At 40.0% G+C, this 16768-nt stretch overlaps 1 protein-coding gene across 2 annotated transcripts in view; it reads right to left on the bottom strand.

The window, feature by feature from the left end:
* Positions 1 to 5599: 5599 nt before the first annotated feature.
* The window catches only part of TES (testin LIM domain protein), a 52194-nt gene continuing 41025 nt past the window's right edge, over positions 5600 to 16768 (bottom strand). For both annotated transcript variants that reach the window (XM_006023609.3, XM_025204180.1), the window contains exons 3-7: positions 14757 to 15009; positions 13152 to 13478; positions 8965 to 9180; positions 8316 to 8474; positions 5600 to 7037 (exon numbers count right to left, since the gene is read on the bottom strand). In XM_006023609.3, the coding sequence (XP_006023671.2) occupies positions 6846 to 7037; positions 8316 to 8474; positions 8965 to 9180; positions 13152 to 13478; positions 14757 to 15009 (1147 nt within the window). In that variant the 3' untranslated portion in view covers positions 5600 to 6845. The remainder of the gene's footprint in view (positions 7038 to 8315; positions 8475 to 8964; positions 9181 to 13151; positions 13479 to 14756; positions 15010 to 16768) is intronic.

Genomic DNA, 16768 nt, shown 5'->3' with positions numbered 1-16768 from the left:
TATGCTAAGAGAGGCCTGTGCCACCACTTCCAAGTGAACTGGAGATAGCAATCTCAAGAGTGGGTGTGGTCTCAGTTCAGCTTCATTGCTTTATTTCTGGGACTGGTGTGCATGAAGTAGGAAAAAGTAAGTAAGTGTGCTTCAGAGTGACACTTGCAAGAGCAGCCCTCATGAAGTATAGATTTCCTCTGAGATGTGAGAAATTCACATGAGAAATGACTCATCACTAAGAATAAGAGGTATAAATCAGAGGCAGGTTGAGTTTTTATTCTAGGCCTGCCTCAACCTGGATCTGAGCCAATGTCCCACTTTCTGGGTGAATGCTCTAAGCAGTAGTAGGCGATCATGCAAAAGCTGGACACCTCTACTATTACCAGGACTGTTTGAGGGTGAAAGGCACCATGAAAACTGTGCTTTCAACAGGGCACTGTCCTGAAATATAAACACAGTTACATGCTGTGGGGCAGTATTCTGATGGTCTGATCATTCTGCACAACAGCTGTGTGCATTAAGCATTTAACAAAACTCCATACCTAGGGTTTAAAGATGAAAAAATGAACCTCAAAACTCTGTCCGTAATCAACCCTGGGTCTTCCACACAGCATATTAAACAATTTTTATTCTTACTCCATTGACACACACATTTAAATAGCCAGGGGCAATAGATTTCTTTCACATAAACACACAACTAAGGAAAAAATAAAGGCTTGCAGTAGGCGGTTTTTTCCAGACAAGTGAATACCCCTAGTTTATAATGTAAATGTAGTCCTTCAAAGTGTCACAGTTCATTCCTACTGTCTGTGAATATTGGCACCATTTCTAAGTTCCCTTTTGTTAACTTTATCTTTTCTTTTTTTTTTAAAGCTAAGCTTGTTATCAGTTCCAGTGGAACAAAGTGGTGCCTTGCATTTTCCTTCACAAAATGGAAGGTAAAAAAAGACATACTGTTCTTTTATTAATCCTGGCATTAACAGCATCTTAATATTAAGGTACATTCTCCTGTGCATCGGCAGGCCTTTATAGAACAGTGACTCCAAGCACTCATCTTCACTGAATCTTTATTCTGAAAAAAAAAGGAAATATTTTTGCCTAGACACTTTTAATAAAGTGACCAGTTTTAATGAGTAAAGAAATCTTTATTTTTTGTAATAGGAATGTTACAATGGCTATACTGCTATTTTGGTTAATTTATGTGTGAAGCATCCAATTAATTTGCAAAGAATTTGCTTTATGTTGTCCTAGTAGTTCACAATTGCCTGTTTTCAGATTAAATGTTGCAAGCTCTGAGTAAAATAATTATAAATGCTACCAGACCTGCAAACAGTTTAGATTCTGCCCATAAAAATGCCTTTCTAGTTTCTACGTGCAGTTTATAATACCACACTCTGCAGGCAAAGTTTGGTTTTAAGTGACACCTATGCCATCCCATTGCCTTCAGTGGGTTTGCATCATACAATTCAGGGTTGGCCAGCTTGCAGCATGGGGGTCACAGGCAGCCTGTGCTTGTGGCCAATTGTAGATAGGACAGGCAGCACAGCAGCAGATGGGGCACAAAGTAGAAAGCAAAGCAAAGCAACAAATGGGGCAAGGAGCACAAAGCAGAGCAGGAGATTGGGCAGGGGAAGCAGATTGGATTGGTACTTGGGGAGCATCCTGGGGTAATTTGCGGCATGCCTGCCAGAAAGGTTGGCTCCCACTGATATAACTGGAATTTAGTCAAACAACTCCATTGGCAGTGCAAACAAACAGAATCATCATAGTCCCTCTTACAGTTGAGTCCTGCACTTCCAGCAGTATAATATTTTAGTCCACCAATTCCATATAAGAATATATTTAAGGAAAACATATATAGTGTTCAAATTGGGTGCTTTTCATTAACGTTGTTGCTTTTCAGGGTAGAACTTCATTCATTTCAAAATATCCATTTGAGAAGGGAATCAAGGGTACTACTTAAAAGCATACAGCATACTCAAATATGCAGAAGCCGATGGTCTATTTTTAGGTTATTCTGATGCATAAACCTAGAGAAATCTCTACAACAAACAGTGAAAAAGGGTGTTTTACAGTGCTAGCAGTTATCTGAAAATCTCCAAGCCTTGCAGAGTTTAAGATGTTGAGCTTGTATAAATTGTAAAGGACACTGTAAACTATCCTTCTTGTAGCTATTACCAGTATGACTTAGCAACCGTAATCCCTGGTTTTTCCACGCAGTTGTTTGACTAAGAAAATCCTCTAACTTTTCTGTCTCTACCCTGCCTCCCAATCCTACTTATTCCTCTAATAGAAGTGCCATAGTAAATTATATAAACAGCCAGTCCTTTCACACACCAAGGCTTTTTCTGGCTGACCGATGCATCAAACGTTTGCTTTCCCATAGGAGAGGCAGTTCAAATCACCAGGGAAAGGAGCCAGGAGGGTGTGGGCATTGAGGGAGTGAGTTTGGTGTCAGGATGGCTACAGCCTGCTTGCAAGTTTCTGAGGGGAGGAGTGAGTAAACTAGTACCAGAAAGTGATGGGCTTTTGAGGGGTTTTGCTTAACTTAAGTTTGTTTAAACAAAGCTGTCCAAACCTGGGACACTGGCTGTTTATTCTCTCAATGGAGGACTAGATCTCCAGTGTGAATAAGCCACGTTTTAAAAACCTGCAAACCACTATCTCTAAGTTTCCAATATTAGACTGTATGCAAATAGGGATAATTGCACCACTACTGCCAAGCAATTATTTTTGCAAAGCACAAAATGTTGGCTTTACCTGGTGACAGCCAAATTATATGGTATCTTAAGAGCAAAATGAACATCATCTTGACCGATTAAGGCATCCTTCACAAAGATCGAATGTAGTACCACAATGGAGTTAACTCGATGTTACGGGCAGGAGTTCTATGTCAAAACAGTGCTGTGGCATTTTTAAAGGCAACTGGTGATTAGGACCTTGATTTATGTAGTCACTCAAAACATGGCACCTGCACTAAGGGTGGCTCCGTCTACACATGTGCTTTAATACACAGTAGACTATTTTACAAAGTGACATTACATTAATGCACAGTAAAATAGTCTACTTCGCATTAAAATGTCACTAAAAAAAGTGTACAAATGCTTTACTGCGCATTAGCGCAGACTAATGCACATAAATTTAGTACCTCACATTAATTCACATGTAGACATGCCCACAGTGTCTTGAACACTAGGGATGCATCCACACAAGCACGCACGTGCCTCTTGCCCCACCTCAAACCCCTTTGAGGTGGGGTAATAGGCATGTGCGGGAACAAAAAAATGTTCCCTGCACTGCAAACTTGCAGCACAGGGAGAAAATTACACCCCTGGATATCCAGGGGTCTTAAAAAATCAAAGCTTAAAGCGGCAAGAAAATTATCTTTCCTGTATCCTCAGAAATAACTGCTTCCATCAGGTGCCTCAAACTGTTGAGTTCACTGCTAAGGTTTCCCAGTACTTATATAAATTCTAGTCACAGAATCCGGTATTTGCCAGATTAAGAAGTCCCCAGGCTCCAATATCATGGCTTCATCGTGGGCAGGTCTTGTTTTACCAACCTCATCTCCTTTTACAATCAGGTAGCTCACCACCTGGATAAGATAGAAAAGGTTGGCACTGATTTCCAAAAAGCCTTTGATCTGGTGTCCCACTGTGTTCTCATGAGAAAATTGTAGGATTGTGGGCTTAACTGCAAAACAGTTAGGTGGGTATGAAGCTGGCTATAAGGTAGGACTCAGAGGGCCTGTCCAGACAAGCAGCCAGCGGGGGGACTGCAGCCGCTGGTTGGGGATGGGGCCAGGTGGGGCAGCAATCAGGGGGCTGGGGTGCAGCATGTGGGCCTTGCAGGGGGGGGTGGTAGCCCCCGCAGGGGCCATTTGGCCCGCATTGGGGGGCTGTACCCCTTGTGTGGGGGCCGTCACCCTGTGGGAGGGCAGCAAAATGTGTATTCATGAAACCTGTGTTTAGAGTTCACTTTATTATTATGATAAGAGACTTGCTTTAACACTGTAGATATATCAATAAAACATTGTCCAACTGATTGCTGTCTCTGTCTCACTCCCTCTCTCTTTTTATAGGGGTCTTTTGTTTTACTTGTGGAGGAACATGGATTTGGGGGTATTTTAGAGAGTGACTGGGATTTTTTTGTATCAGGGATTTTTCACAGTTTTCCAACACCAGAATTCCTGCTAGGGAGGCCAATGGCAGGACCCTGCCTGCTCAGAGCTGGCACCTTGGACCCATCTGGCTGTGGCTGACATCCTGGCCCAATGGAGGTCAAAGCAGGCCACCACACCCAGAACATCTTCCAGGTGATAGCTGCCCGGATGGCTGGGCAGGTGGCACAAATGGCAGTAGTACTGCACAAAGGCCAACCCTGCAACTGCAGTCCACTGGCAGCTGGCCTAGAGGGGCAGATCCCTCTGTTGGCTCTGCAGTCCCCATCCAAGTCTGGAAGGTGCACAGGTCACAGCCAGGCAGCAGCCCCCACTGCAGATTGCTGCAGTGGGTAGAGGGAACTCTCAGGGCCACTTCAGCAGTCCAGCTGGCACAAGAGGTAGTGTCCCCAGGTACCAATTGGCTGGGCCCCAGAAGCTCCCGAGAGCTAGTAGCCCTGAGCTACTTGCCAGGGCAGCTTTTTATACTGTTGGGGCCAGGACAGGGCAGCTTTTTATCCTTCTGGGGACAGCACAGGTGCTGGCCCTGGGCTCTAGTTCCCCTTGGCTGAAGATCTGGGAGGAACCAGGCAGGGTTATTTTGCCCCAAGTGGCACAATTTTCTCCACAACAAAGTGCATGTCTGAGCACATGCGCTGAAGCAAAAAGCCCCGGCTCAAATTTGCACTGCTTCTATTCGAGCTGCTGCAAGCGCACATGCTTGCATGTGTGGACACACCCTAGGAGGGGAAAATGGTTCAGAGCAAACTCTAAGAAATTTAGTTTGAGGAGTTGCTTTCCTTACTTCTTGCAACTTCTTGATTTTTCACTGAAGGTTCCCTCCATGTAGCAGCTGAAAACATCTGAGCATGTTAAGATTTCAGACTTGTAGCCCTAGTGGCATGGGTTCATGTACTTTAGGCATTTCCTTTTGGCTTGTCAGAATGCTCTGAGCTCAGAATGATTTTCCATAAGAAAAAGACCAGGACACCTGTGTTTATGAATATAAAGCAGTAACATTAAACTGGTAACTGTTCATGTAGTGTAGCAAGTCTTATTTTGCAGTACTTCAAGAGGATTGTGAAACATTTTTTAAAGATTAATAAGCAGGCTGAGAAAAATAACAAAACTCATGATTCCTCGTTGTGCATCTTAAATACAAGACTTTTGGAGCATAACTGGAACTAGTCTTTATCTGAGCAAAAAGGTTAATTCAGATTAACAGCCTAATCAATACATTTTGGTTGACTAGATCTCATTTTCCTGAAGTGTATAGTGTAGAAACACAACACAATCAAATATTGTCTTCTTCAGAACAGCTTAAGGCTTGTAATAATTACACAAAGGCCATTTTAGTCCTTGAAATTAACTCCCCCTGCTGTAACAAAGACAAAATGACAGCAGTTTAACAAAGAACAGAACAAAAAAACTATGAAACTGAAGTGAGCAAAGCATTTTTATTTGTGAGTATTAATATACAAACACAAGTATTTTAATCTTTAAAAAGAGGTGAATTTAAATGTTGCATAGTTTTATACAAGGCCAACTGCTTTTTCATTCTGTTCGGCAACCCTATGACAGAGATAGTTAAAATGTTTCATAACAGAATTGTTATTAGAAGAGGGAAAAAAAAAATCAAAGGAGGCAATCCATTTTGAGTTGCACAGTAAGCAAAATTAGTACATAGCTGTAACTCATTTTTATTCAAATAAAAATACTGAAAGTCTTGAAAGAAGACTATTTAATTTCAGCTATTCCAAAGAACCCATGATTTATCATTCTAACTTTTGAATAACATTTCAGATCATTCTAAATTTAAAGCCCTTTTATAGAACACCAGCTTCTCAGAAATGCCCTTCTGTGCCATTCCCCTCTCAATAAAATTCACCAGATATTCCAAAGGCAAAGGCATTTACAAATACTGGGTAAGCTCATTCAGTTTTCTTTTTAGAACATCTGCAAACACAACCCCAAAATCAGACTGGCCCAACTATCATTTTGAATTAACAGGAGACCTCACTCATATACTCAAACTTGAAAACGGTTCTCTTTAGTAGTTTATATGAAATCAAAAGATGAAATACTCCCAGAAAAAAACAAAGTTATGAAGTAAGCTGACATAAGCAGAGATGGAATCCCACCTGTATTCTATAAAACTGTACATGTTCTTGTTTGGTGATATTAAACATTTTATTTAAAGTGCTTGATGAAAGCAGGAATGATTTAAAACTGGTAAATTCATTTACTGGCACAGCTGAAGTTGGAAACTCACACGTGTTATTTAAAGCATATGTAAACAGACAGACAAAAAGCCGCACGCAAGAAATATGCTCTGCTGGGTTTAATTTTTTCATTTTCTTTTTAAGTTTTAAAAAGAGAGATAAAAGAGAGGTAAAAGGGAAAGCTTGGTGAAGAGAGCCCTTAAGGAATATAGTCGATATAATATTTTCCTAAATTTCAAGGATACAAAGAGGTTTGGTATAAGGACTCAGAAGAAGAAAGTAGTATAAAAGTATTACTCAGAATTAAGGAAAGATGATTACAGAGCAGATATCTTAGTTAATCAAAGCCTTTGGGAATATGGCATTTAATAAGTACAATAATTTTAAATGCCCCAAAATTACATTTTACAGTAGAAATGCAAACGACTTTGGAACATGGTAATACTTAAGTTCAGGTGTGCATGTTGCTCATCTTAAGACATCATCTTTTTCTTACATTCTACTGAACAGAAGACCATTCCTTCTATTGGTATGAACTTTTGGCCAATGAGACACTTGCTACAACAAGAGCACACGAAGCACTCTGGCGCAGCGTGCCAGTTGAAGCTGTTGTAGGTCACGCGCTGAACTTCTGGATCTATAGCGTTCTGACAGCCTTGACAGACCTGATAAATATATAATAAAAGTAATATAAACATACATTCTTTCTCTTATTTTTAGAAGAACTGGAACTCCTGAAAAGTAATGGGAATTAGTAGTTGGGAATGATAGGAATATCAAAGGAAAGAAATACTGTGTTATTCTAGGACTGAAGGAAGCTTTAAAATATAGGTCAGCTTAGAGGAGGGAAAACTAGGGTTAAAAAAAAAAAAGCACAATAACAGAAGAATCCCAAAATGCAGGGAAAAAAAGAGAGACAATCTTAACGCTAAGCAGTTTCAGAAGCATAATTGTTGAGATAGTTAAAGGTAAAACATTATAGTTGCATAGCATCATAACTTTGCTATTGTACTGCACTGAATTGAAATAACTGTATCCTTGCCTACTGTATAAGGGTCTCCTTAAATGTTCTGGATTCCTTTAGACACTTACAAATTAACATTGCTAAGTGTAAGCCTTTAATGGATGTCAGATGTGGAGTGTGAGCATTATGGATACAACTTGCCACTAGTAATACAGCACGGGACTGACTTGATGAGCTGCACTGACACTGGTGAGTAGCTATTGTAGCCCCACACCAGCATCAGATTTCTTGCTTGTATTTTTACCACTGAACTGTCATGACATGAATCAGCACTGTGAGTAGTTCCTAACACCAACCCCAAAATTACTTTGTCACATCTTTCTTCCTTGGGCATCTTGTCTCATCTCCCACAGTGGCACTATGCATCTTTGCAATTTCTATTTTATAAGGCACTATGAAAAAGATTTGTTGGGTTTGAAGAACATTACACCATAACCCACTGCTGGATGGAGCCACATGAGCTAGTCCTTGATATGGCAGGGCCCTCATTGGAGCCAAAGGAAATAGTGAATAGTATATTTCTAAATGATGTTGGTCAAGCAAATGCCAAACAAATGATCAATAGGCTTTCAGAATCAAAACAATATAATCTACCTTCCTTAAATATGCTGGAGTTAAAATGGTCAATACAAACAGAGATACAAATGGCTGTTTTCATACCTTTCTCCTTCTAGAATGCCTTAGTTCAAGTTTACATTCTATGTGCTTTCTGAATTGTCTAGTAGATTAAGTGGATACACTTCTTTTAAATACCTTATGAAAGCAGAGGACAAATGACTGACTTTGGCCCAAACAATTCATAGCTTGGATATTTCTGTCCAACATATGAGTGAGAGCATGACTAAACATTGTATAAAAGTGTCAGTTACTGTACACATTTCTTTCTTCTGTAACCTCAAAATGACTTCAAGTATCTTACCGCAGCATGGTTCTTCACATAGCATGGTTTGCAGACAGGCTTATCATTTACCATGACATAGATTTCCCCAGCCAAGACACAGTCACAGTCAAAACAGCAGAAGTGTTTCAGGTGCCAGTTTTGACCCTCTGCTTGGGTATATTCATTGTTGAATATCAACTGTGTGCAAAAAACAAAACATCACAATTTATGTACTGAACAGTGTTTCTTTCCAGGCAGCTTGTACTGCAGTATGTCACAACTTTTCAAAATTTGATGGGTTTAGACCCTTTTTTTCAAATCCAGATGATTTTTAGAAACATACCCATCTAATGTTAATGTGCATGATTTTGTTTTAAAAGGCCTCCAGTTCCTCTGGTAAAAGCAGTAGATTCCAATGGCATTATTCAGTTTGCTCTCCACATTAGGCATTCATATATTTGTATAATTTAGGAAGGACACTCCACCTAGTGTTCTCACTGAGAAAATAACTGAGAATTCAGCATAACATGCTAGCTAGTATATTGTAGTGCAATTTTTCAGTATTTGGCCATCATTTAATGCTTTTTTAAGAAAAAGAAGTACTTTTTTTATATATAGGAGTGTTTTCAGGAGGAGAGACTGAATTATATTGTTATATGCCAAATACCCACACTGAGGTCTTGCTTACCTCATCGCATCCAGCACATCGGGGTTTCTCACTGTCACAGTAGTGCCTTCCGCAATAAAGTTTTCCATTCTTCCAGAAATAGATCATGTCTACTAGAAGCTCCCTGCAGGTGCAGCAGATAAAACAAGCTGGGTGCCACAGTTTGTCATAGCCTGCACGCTCAGCGTAGATGGCTGGATCACCTTCTTTCATATTCTGGTTGCAACGGTAGCACGACTAGAGGAAGCCATTCAAATTAAGGCATTAAACAACAGGGCACATATATTCATGATGTGTATTTTAGTAAATTCCCAGCCTAAAACTTGTAGCCTAATATTAAAGAGAAAGAGTGACTTCTATGGTCAGTGTTAAATTTTGCACCAAGCCAAAATGTAGGTTTGTTCAACCAAACAGTACAAAAAGACATATGCCATGTAGGCAGAGTTCTCATGCTAGTTACACAGATAATTTTACCATAAGTCTATTAGAACTAGAAGTATAATATGGCTCCTGGAAAAGTCTGAAAGTAAAATGGCACATCTTACTACAGCTTTCTGCAGTGTCAAAAACAGCATCCATGAAGTAAGGTGAACTTTAAACCATTAGCTCAGTTCTCTGGACCTGATTTTTTTCTACTTATACCAGTGAAACATACCAGAAGCTATGAGTTACAATGGTATAAAAAGCTGCTGAAGAAACACTTTGTGGTTTCTATTTCAAAATTACTGTGTAGGACTACTTCCCAGTTCTGCCAAGCTGAATATGGCTGTTGTCCAATTATCAATCTTGGACAGGAGAAGGATGAGAGAGAGAAAATTATAAACACAATTATACTACAAATAGTTTCCAAAAATTCTAGGGATATTCTTCTACTAATATTTATATATGATATTGAAATGCTTGTCAGCCAGTCAAAAGAACAGATAGTATGCGTCTTACTGAAACATAATTCTCCAGTCTATTCATCACTTACTAATTTCTGTACTCTAGTTGGTTTGGATGTCTGATCTATGGTCTCATGGTGTGGTTTCTTCCCCATGCCATACCTATAGTATGAATCTGAACTTTCTACTATGACTAACTGTTATAAATTTCTGCTCTCTATGCTCCTTTAGATTTTTCTCCTGAAGTACCTGTCAATAATATAATATAATATATTCAGTTTCTCACTTCACATAAGCATGTACTTAAAAGAGTAAAAAAAATAAAAAAATGGGCCTATAAAACAGCTGAAAGGGAAAATTCTAAAACATTTTGACTGCTAAACCCCAGACCAGGCCTGTTTCCAGTCCCATCAGGTCACTAATGTCCACTATCATTATCTGCACTATGTTACCATGGTACCTGTGCTCACCCAAAGTACCTGAGCTTACAAACTTCTAGGATGTTTAGATGAGAGGCAGCTGGCAGTAGGGCTGTACGAAACTTCAGCAGCCATTTGGTTCGGAGGTGTTTTGGCCTGTTTCAGCGCCTGAAACACCAAATCCGAAATGAAACAGAAGGCTGCCCTGCGCTGTGCGGGGAGGGAGAGGGGCTCTGCTGCAAGCCCTCAGAGGCTCTGATTGCCATTGCTATAGGCGGTGAATGCAGGGCTTTTTTTTTTCCTTCCAATGCTGGGAGGCTGGGGCCGGGCAGGGCAGTAATGGGGCTTCTCCTGCAGCTCCTCCAACCCAAGGAGAGGCAGGCACAGCTGGAGAAGCTGTGGGAGAACCTGCAGCCACCCAGCTGTGCCTGCCTCTCCCCGGCTGATGTGAAATTAGCTCTGAAACAGCACCGAAACTCTGAAACAGATTCGGTTGAATCAAATCGGATTACTGTCCCTCTGAAATGGCCGAATCAGAAATGGAAATGAAACACAGCCGTTTTGCACAGCCCTAGCTGGCAGTATGGCATTTTTCTGTGAAGAAGGAAGAGTGCTCCCTCTTCTGATCAAATGTAATCCAGATCACATGACCTTTATGGCATGTTATAAGATTTATCAATTCTACCATGGCCATGAACAGGCGTTACATTTGTTGGGAGAAAGGGTTTTCTCCTGGCACACAGAGTGTATAGCCGTTCAAGGGATTTCTTGCAGAAGAGAACTGCCTCTTCTGCAAGATGTTAGACTGCATACCTACAAGGAAGATCTCCATCCACATAATTGAACTTGAACAGCCATACTCTACTGTCAGGTATGAAAGACACCTGATATCCCAGTCCTCTGCTCTCCCATACATGACTGGATGCTAACAGATGTTCAGATTAAGTGCTTTAAGTGCATCCATCCATACTTATGTTACAAGCGTTGGATACATTGGACAGAATTTTATAATGTGAAAAAAAAACTAAATTGCAGAATCTACACATGGGTGTGTGTAGTGGTGTAGACAAGCCCTCCTTTCACCATAGCCACTGGATGATCTGTGCACAAAAGGTGTGCCCCAAAGCCACTCTTGCCCTGCTGCAGCTGTGGGCTGCAGCTCTGTGGGTAGCTGGACTCAGCAGGGGACAGCAGTGGCAGCACACAGGTTTTTCCTTCCAGCACCTGCCCCTCCTTGCAAGTGTTTCTTGCTGGCTTGGAGCAGGTGCTACAAAGGGGAACCTGTGCACCACTGACATTGCCACTGGCTGCTGCAGGCACAAGGGAGTGCCAGAGGTGCTTCTGACCCATGCCTGCCCTGCACTGCACTGCAGGGGCCAAGCTGGGCTTGGCCAGGGATTAGTGGCATCAGCAAATATGTTTTCCTTCCAGTGCTTGCTCCCAGCCACTGGACACCAGAGGGGGAGGACAATGGACAGGGAGCAAGGGTTGGAAGGAGGAATGCATGTCCCATTATTGTTGTCCTTAGAAACCTGGACCCTTGCACAGCTGTTCCCTGCAGCATACAGCCAGACCAGGGCAGGATTGGCTCTACCCACCCCGACCTTCCTCCCTCCTGTCCTCCAGGTCAGCCAGCAACAGCAGCAGCGGTGTCAGTGGAGGCTGAGTCCCTCCCTTAATGCACCTGATCCCTGCCTGGCTATCCAGTGTCCCGCACTGACCTGGGAGCTCCAATCACACCTTGCCCCCATCCCCCTGTGGTCTGAGGGGCGGTGTACTGAACCCCCCTTTAAGAAATCCTGGATCTGCCCATGAGTGGGATACACAAGCTATTTAAATCATAACTGTTAAAATACAAGAATGAATACTCATATTACAGATTACTTGTCTACCCAATCATTATTTTATGTCTTTTCCAAGATAGTCCACAGTTACTCAAAACACTTTGATATTGTTGTGAGTATTCTTTCCAGGCAGCTTGAGTGATTTTATTTCCAGTAATTTTACTACTGTTTGCTCTTTAACCTTCAAAAGCAAACCAAGAAAGGTAAATCTGTAAGAGACTGCTGCAATTTATACTGTTTACAAGTTACTTTAGTTATCCTGAACTTATTTTGTATTCATGCACAGGCATCTGAGGAAGGAAGCTAGAGTTTGCATGTTCTAATAGGAACAAAGAAAGCTTGACTAAAATGCTTGTAGCTGTTTAAGAATGTAGAAAAACACAAGGGAATATTTACTTGACTCATTTTTGTGGAACAGAGTTCTGTTAAAAGATCCAGTTCAGATGCTTTGCTGTGACAACAGAAACACTCTTACTAATAATAGTAATTAATGCCTTGATCTTCAATACTGAGTGGAACTGAAGATCATTCAGAGAAGAAAATGTGGATCTCAAAATACAAAGCTAGCTAGTCAAAACAGTAACTATAGAATCTGATTAGTGAAGAAAATTAAGACTACTTCAGTTTGGTCTTATTCAGTCCTACACATAATCAATAAATTACATTATTTTATTCCTTTCCCAAGCAAGAGAAGACAGAACAGGCTACTAGGAGTATTTTCCCCTCACCTAAGCATTCTTTTTTAATATCAATAAAATATTGAGCACTCTTCCTATCCATGACAACCTTGGCAAATCCTATATTGAGAGATTAAGGCACAATTTTGTATGTAATCAGGAAGAAGAGATCTAGAGACATTTTTATTTGCTATCCATTATTAAATATTATTAAGAGTAGCAGGTTCTTACTGAAATATTTGAATGGATATTTTCAATACTTTCTTCTCTTCCTATTCTCTTAGCATTTCAGGGTAACACACAAGCTCAGCAGGTTAAACTTCCAGTTTGAACGCTCTCTTAGCCATCTACCTTTCTGCATTACCAGCTATCTATTATACTTACATACTGAGATCCTTTTTGACCTGCTGATTTGTCCTCCATCGCTCCTACAGCAGCTGAGGTGCTTTTGTCACCATTATTTTTGTCAGTGGCTTTAGCTTTCACATCACCAGGCAGCTTGACATCGCCCACACCAAGTGCCTCATTCTTGTATTTCTTCACAAACTGCTCCATCTGCTTCACTTCATTAGGAGATAACTCATGACATTTTGAAGGATCTTGATCATGAGCAGGCAGCTGCTTAGCCAACTGTTTCTTCCTGTACTGAGCGCCTTCTGAGCCAGCCACAGGCTGTTTCTCCTTTGGAAGCATCTGCATATACTGTCTAGCCTAAACCAGGAAGAATTAAATATATCAGATGCCACTTTAATTATGGAATCTGGCTTTTTAAACAAATAAATGACTAAAGCCATCTTTATTGTAATTAGAGAACATAACATTTGTTAATAGTAAGATCCTCTCTCTATAGTAATAGTAAGGTTCTCTACACACAGTGAGTCCCAAAATATAGTAGTCAGAAATAAGCTCAGTAGATGCATTAATTGGCTTCTACCCCGAGTGAAAGACAAGCTTGTGGTCAAGCCATAAATAATATTTAGAAAAAAGCATGTTATTTACAATCATAAGGAATAATTCTAAACAATATTTAAAATTTATGAAGCACCATAATGCTACAAAGCTGTCTAAAAATACTGATCTTGGACATATCTGTACAGTAACTATTTTAGGGATGTAAAGACAGAAGCAAGGAATTTTACTAAGCAGCTTGCACAGGACACAGAGCTACATATAATTCTAGCAAAACCAGGATACATATTAAGTAAACCAAATACAAAACAAAAAAATCCCCTGTAAATAAATGCTAAATCCTGCAAAGTTCACATATGTAATTTTAAATGAAGTCACTGAAAAAGGATACTGCATCCTAGAAAACTAGAAGGAGACTACAGATAGCTTGTCTTCACTTATGGATCACATTACACTGTGATACATAAAGTCAACAATTCAAGTTTAAGTAGTAAAGTTAAACTCCCCAAAAGGCTATCCAAGCAACTCATCTGGTTCAGCTGCTAATAAACTCAAGAGAGCTTTCCTTTTGGATGTCAACACTGAACTTGTTCTTACCATATACAGTAAAAGAAATGTGCAAGACTGTTTCCCTTAACTTTAAACAATGACATAAATTGCATGCTTTTTTTTTTTTTTTAACAGTTCATCTAACTTTTATTCCCCCCCCAAGTCTTTCTAAAATAGGCAGATTTGGGAATTTGAAAATCCTCTAGAGTACAATTACAAAGGACATGAGCACATCTCCTTCCAAAATCTCCAGTCAGGAAATCAACATTAAAATGTTTCATAACACTGGGAGTAATGGGACTGACTGAATAGCCAACATATTTTTATTTGAAGAGGAGGAAGATCAGATCTTAAAGTTGCTTGGATTTATAAGAGATAAGAAGGACAAGAATTAAAGTAAAAAACAAGGATCCAACCACATACAACAGATCCACAAAGACTAAAGGGTTACAATGTCCCCATAGTAATCACCATGAAAGGACATCAATAAAATGTTACCATTAAGCAAATAAAAAGACAGATCATACTTACCAGTGTCTGATTCTGAACAGGAGGAGCCCATTCATAAGTCACAGTATTGATGGTAATATTCTTCTTGGCAGCTACTGGATTAGTCAGTATCATTACATTGCGTTTGTACATGGGAATACCATCATTTTTCAGCTTTGCAATAAGGGTTGTATATTTTGTATCCTCAAAGAGTTTTCCCACTTTCCTATCTTCCTCATTGCTTGTGAGGACATCATGCTCTTCCTGACCACACTTACAGTTTCGACATATTTTTCTAGAAGTTTAGAAAAAGGCAGGTTGAGTATGCGTCCCAGGTGTAGGCCGCAGCTCATGCTGGTTACATGCACAGCAAAGAGAACCACCAACGAAACATAACCACTACCTCCTTATTCAGCATTTGTATATGAATACACAGCATTTTCCAGGTGAACCTTCTAAAACCGAGAACACCGTTAAGATTTTTTCCTAATCATTTCTGTATTATTTTGTTGTTTGATCCCCAAGTTTTATAAAACTTCATTTTTGTCCACAGAGAATTATACTTCCCTCACTCATCTTTTATTGCATATGTACATTGTTTGGTTAGTGTAAAGAGATTTAAAACAGATAATGCTGTATTTACTAAAGGCAAAAAAAATACAAATATCAAGAAAAGTACATGAAGGAATTAAAACAAATTCATATTATATATCAGTATTAAAAAAAATGCATGGGACAGTGTTTAGCCTACAGAGGGAAAGCCTTATAGAGGGGTTTCAAACAAGTAAGAACTCCAACAGGCATTGTACCAGAAAAGTTCAAGAGACTGTGCCCAATCAAGGTGTATACAGAATCCTCCTTAATGTATAACACAACAACCCAGTCAACCCAGTTGACTTTAGTTGCCATAAAGGAACAAACTGGTATCTTATTACCTAATTTTAATTAAGGGATTCACACACAAATCAGCAGGGTCTTCAACTGGATGAGCTGCTTTAGCATGTGTGATCTGCTTGGTTCTTGTACTAAGGAGCAGACAAGCAGTTTGGTATACTGAAATTGGTCAAGTTGGACATGACTGAGAAACTGCATCCACACCACATTGTTGTTAGTTTCTGCCTGGCCTAGAAAGACAATGGAACCAATATTTCAGCTTGTAGCTTTAAAAAGAACGAACCACTTATTCTACCATCTACTTTTGAAACAAGTTTGACATAGTAACTTTATTTTAATCTCTTTAAGAGTGTAAGGAGATAAAAACAACAAAATCAAATTTTAAAATACTATGGTCAAAGTCCCTATTTAAAGCACAAAAAACCCATTAGAAGGTGAATGACCAAAGAATGAAAGAATTGGGATGTTAATGGGTTGGAAGTTTGTAGCAGAAAGCCCCCTTTTTCTCTTGCCTGCATTTGCTCTCCCTTCTTTGGATGTTTCTCTTTTTCTACCTTTTCTTCCTTCTTCTCTCTTTCACTTTAAGATTAGGAATTGTGTTTTAAAATTTGTGTGCGCGCATTTTGTATCTCCCCTTGTATTTTGGTATTTTTATCTATTTGTGTGCCATGGCATTTGTAGCTTATATTTTATACTCCTCACCTTTCAACTGAATGTGTTTAGTTTCATAAGTAAATTATACATTGTAACAATGTTAACAAGGGCAGGAATCAAACTGCCCTTCCCTGTATCAGGCTGGCCTCTGAAAGAGCGAGTGAATCAGTGATTGAATGTGTAACGTGACTGAATGTGTAACATGGAAGCAGGCAGCAATTATCACCTGGAAGCTGCAGATCAACCAATGGAAGAACTCAATAGAAGACAATGTAACAACTGGGAAATCTCTAAACGTCACTGATCAAGGGCTAGAAGCCCTGGCCTGAGTTAATCAATGCCAGAGACCAACTTTTGGGCTGAATATCTCCAGATCGACCACTCCCAGAGCCCTATTCTAAATTCATCAACAGACTCCCAAACCTGCACGAACATGCGGATGACCCCTGGGGCTGACAGATGCTGTCCAGTAGCCACCGAGGGGGGGGAAGTCCCACGAGGGTCAA

The sequence above is a fragment of the Alligator sinensis genome, unplaced genomic scaffold (assembly GCF_000455745.1).
Source record: "Alligator sinensis unplaced genomic scaffold, ASM45574v1 scaffold65_2, whole genome shotgun sequence".
Taxonomy (NCBI): Eukaryota; Metazoa; Chordata; order Crocodylia; family Alligatoridae; genus Alligator; species Alligator sinensis.
Note: the sequence above shows the minus strand (reverse complement) of the source record. Positions and strands in the feature narration are given on the sequence as shown.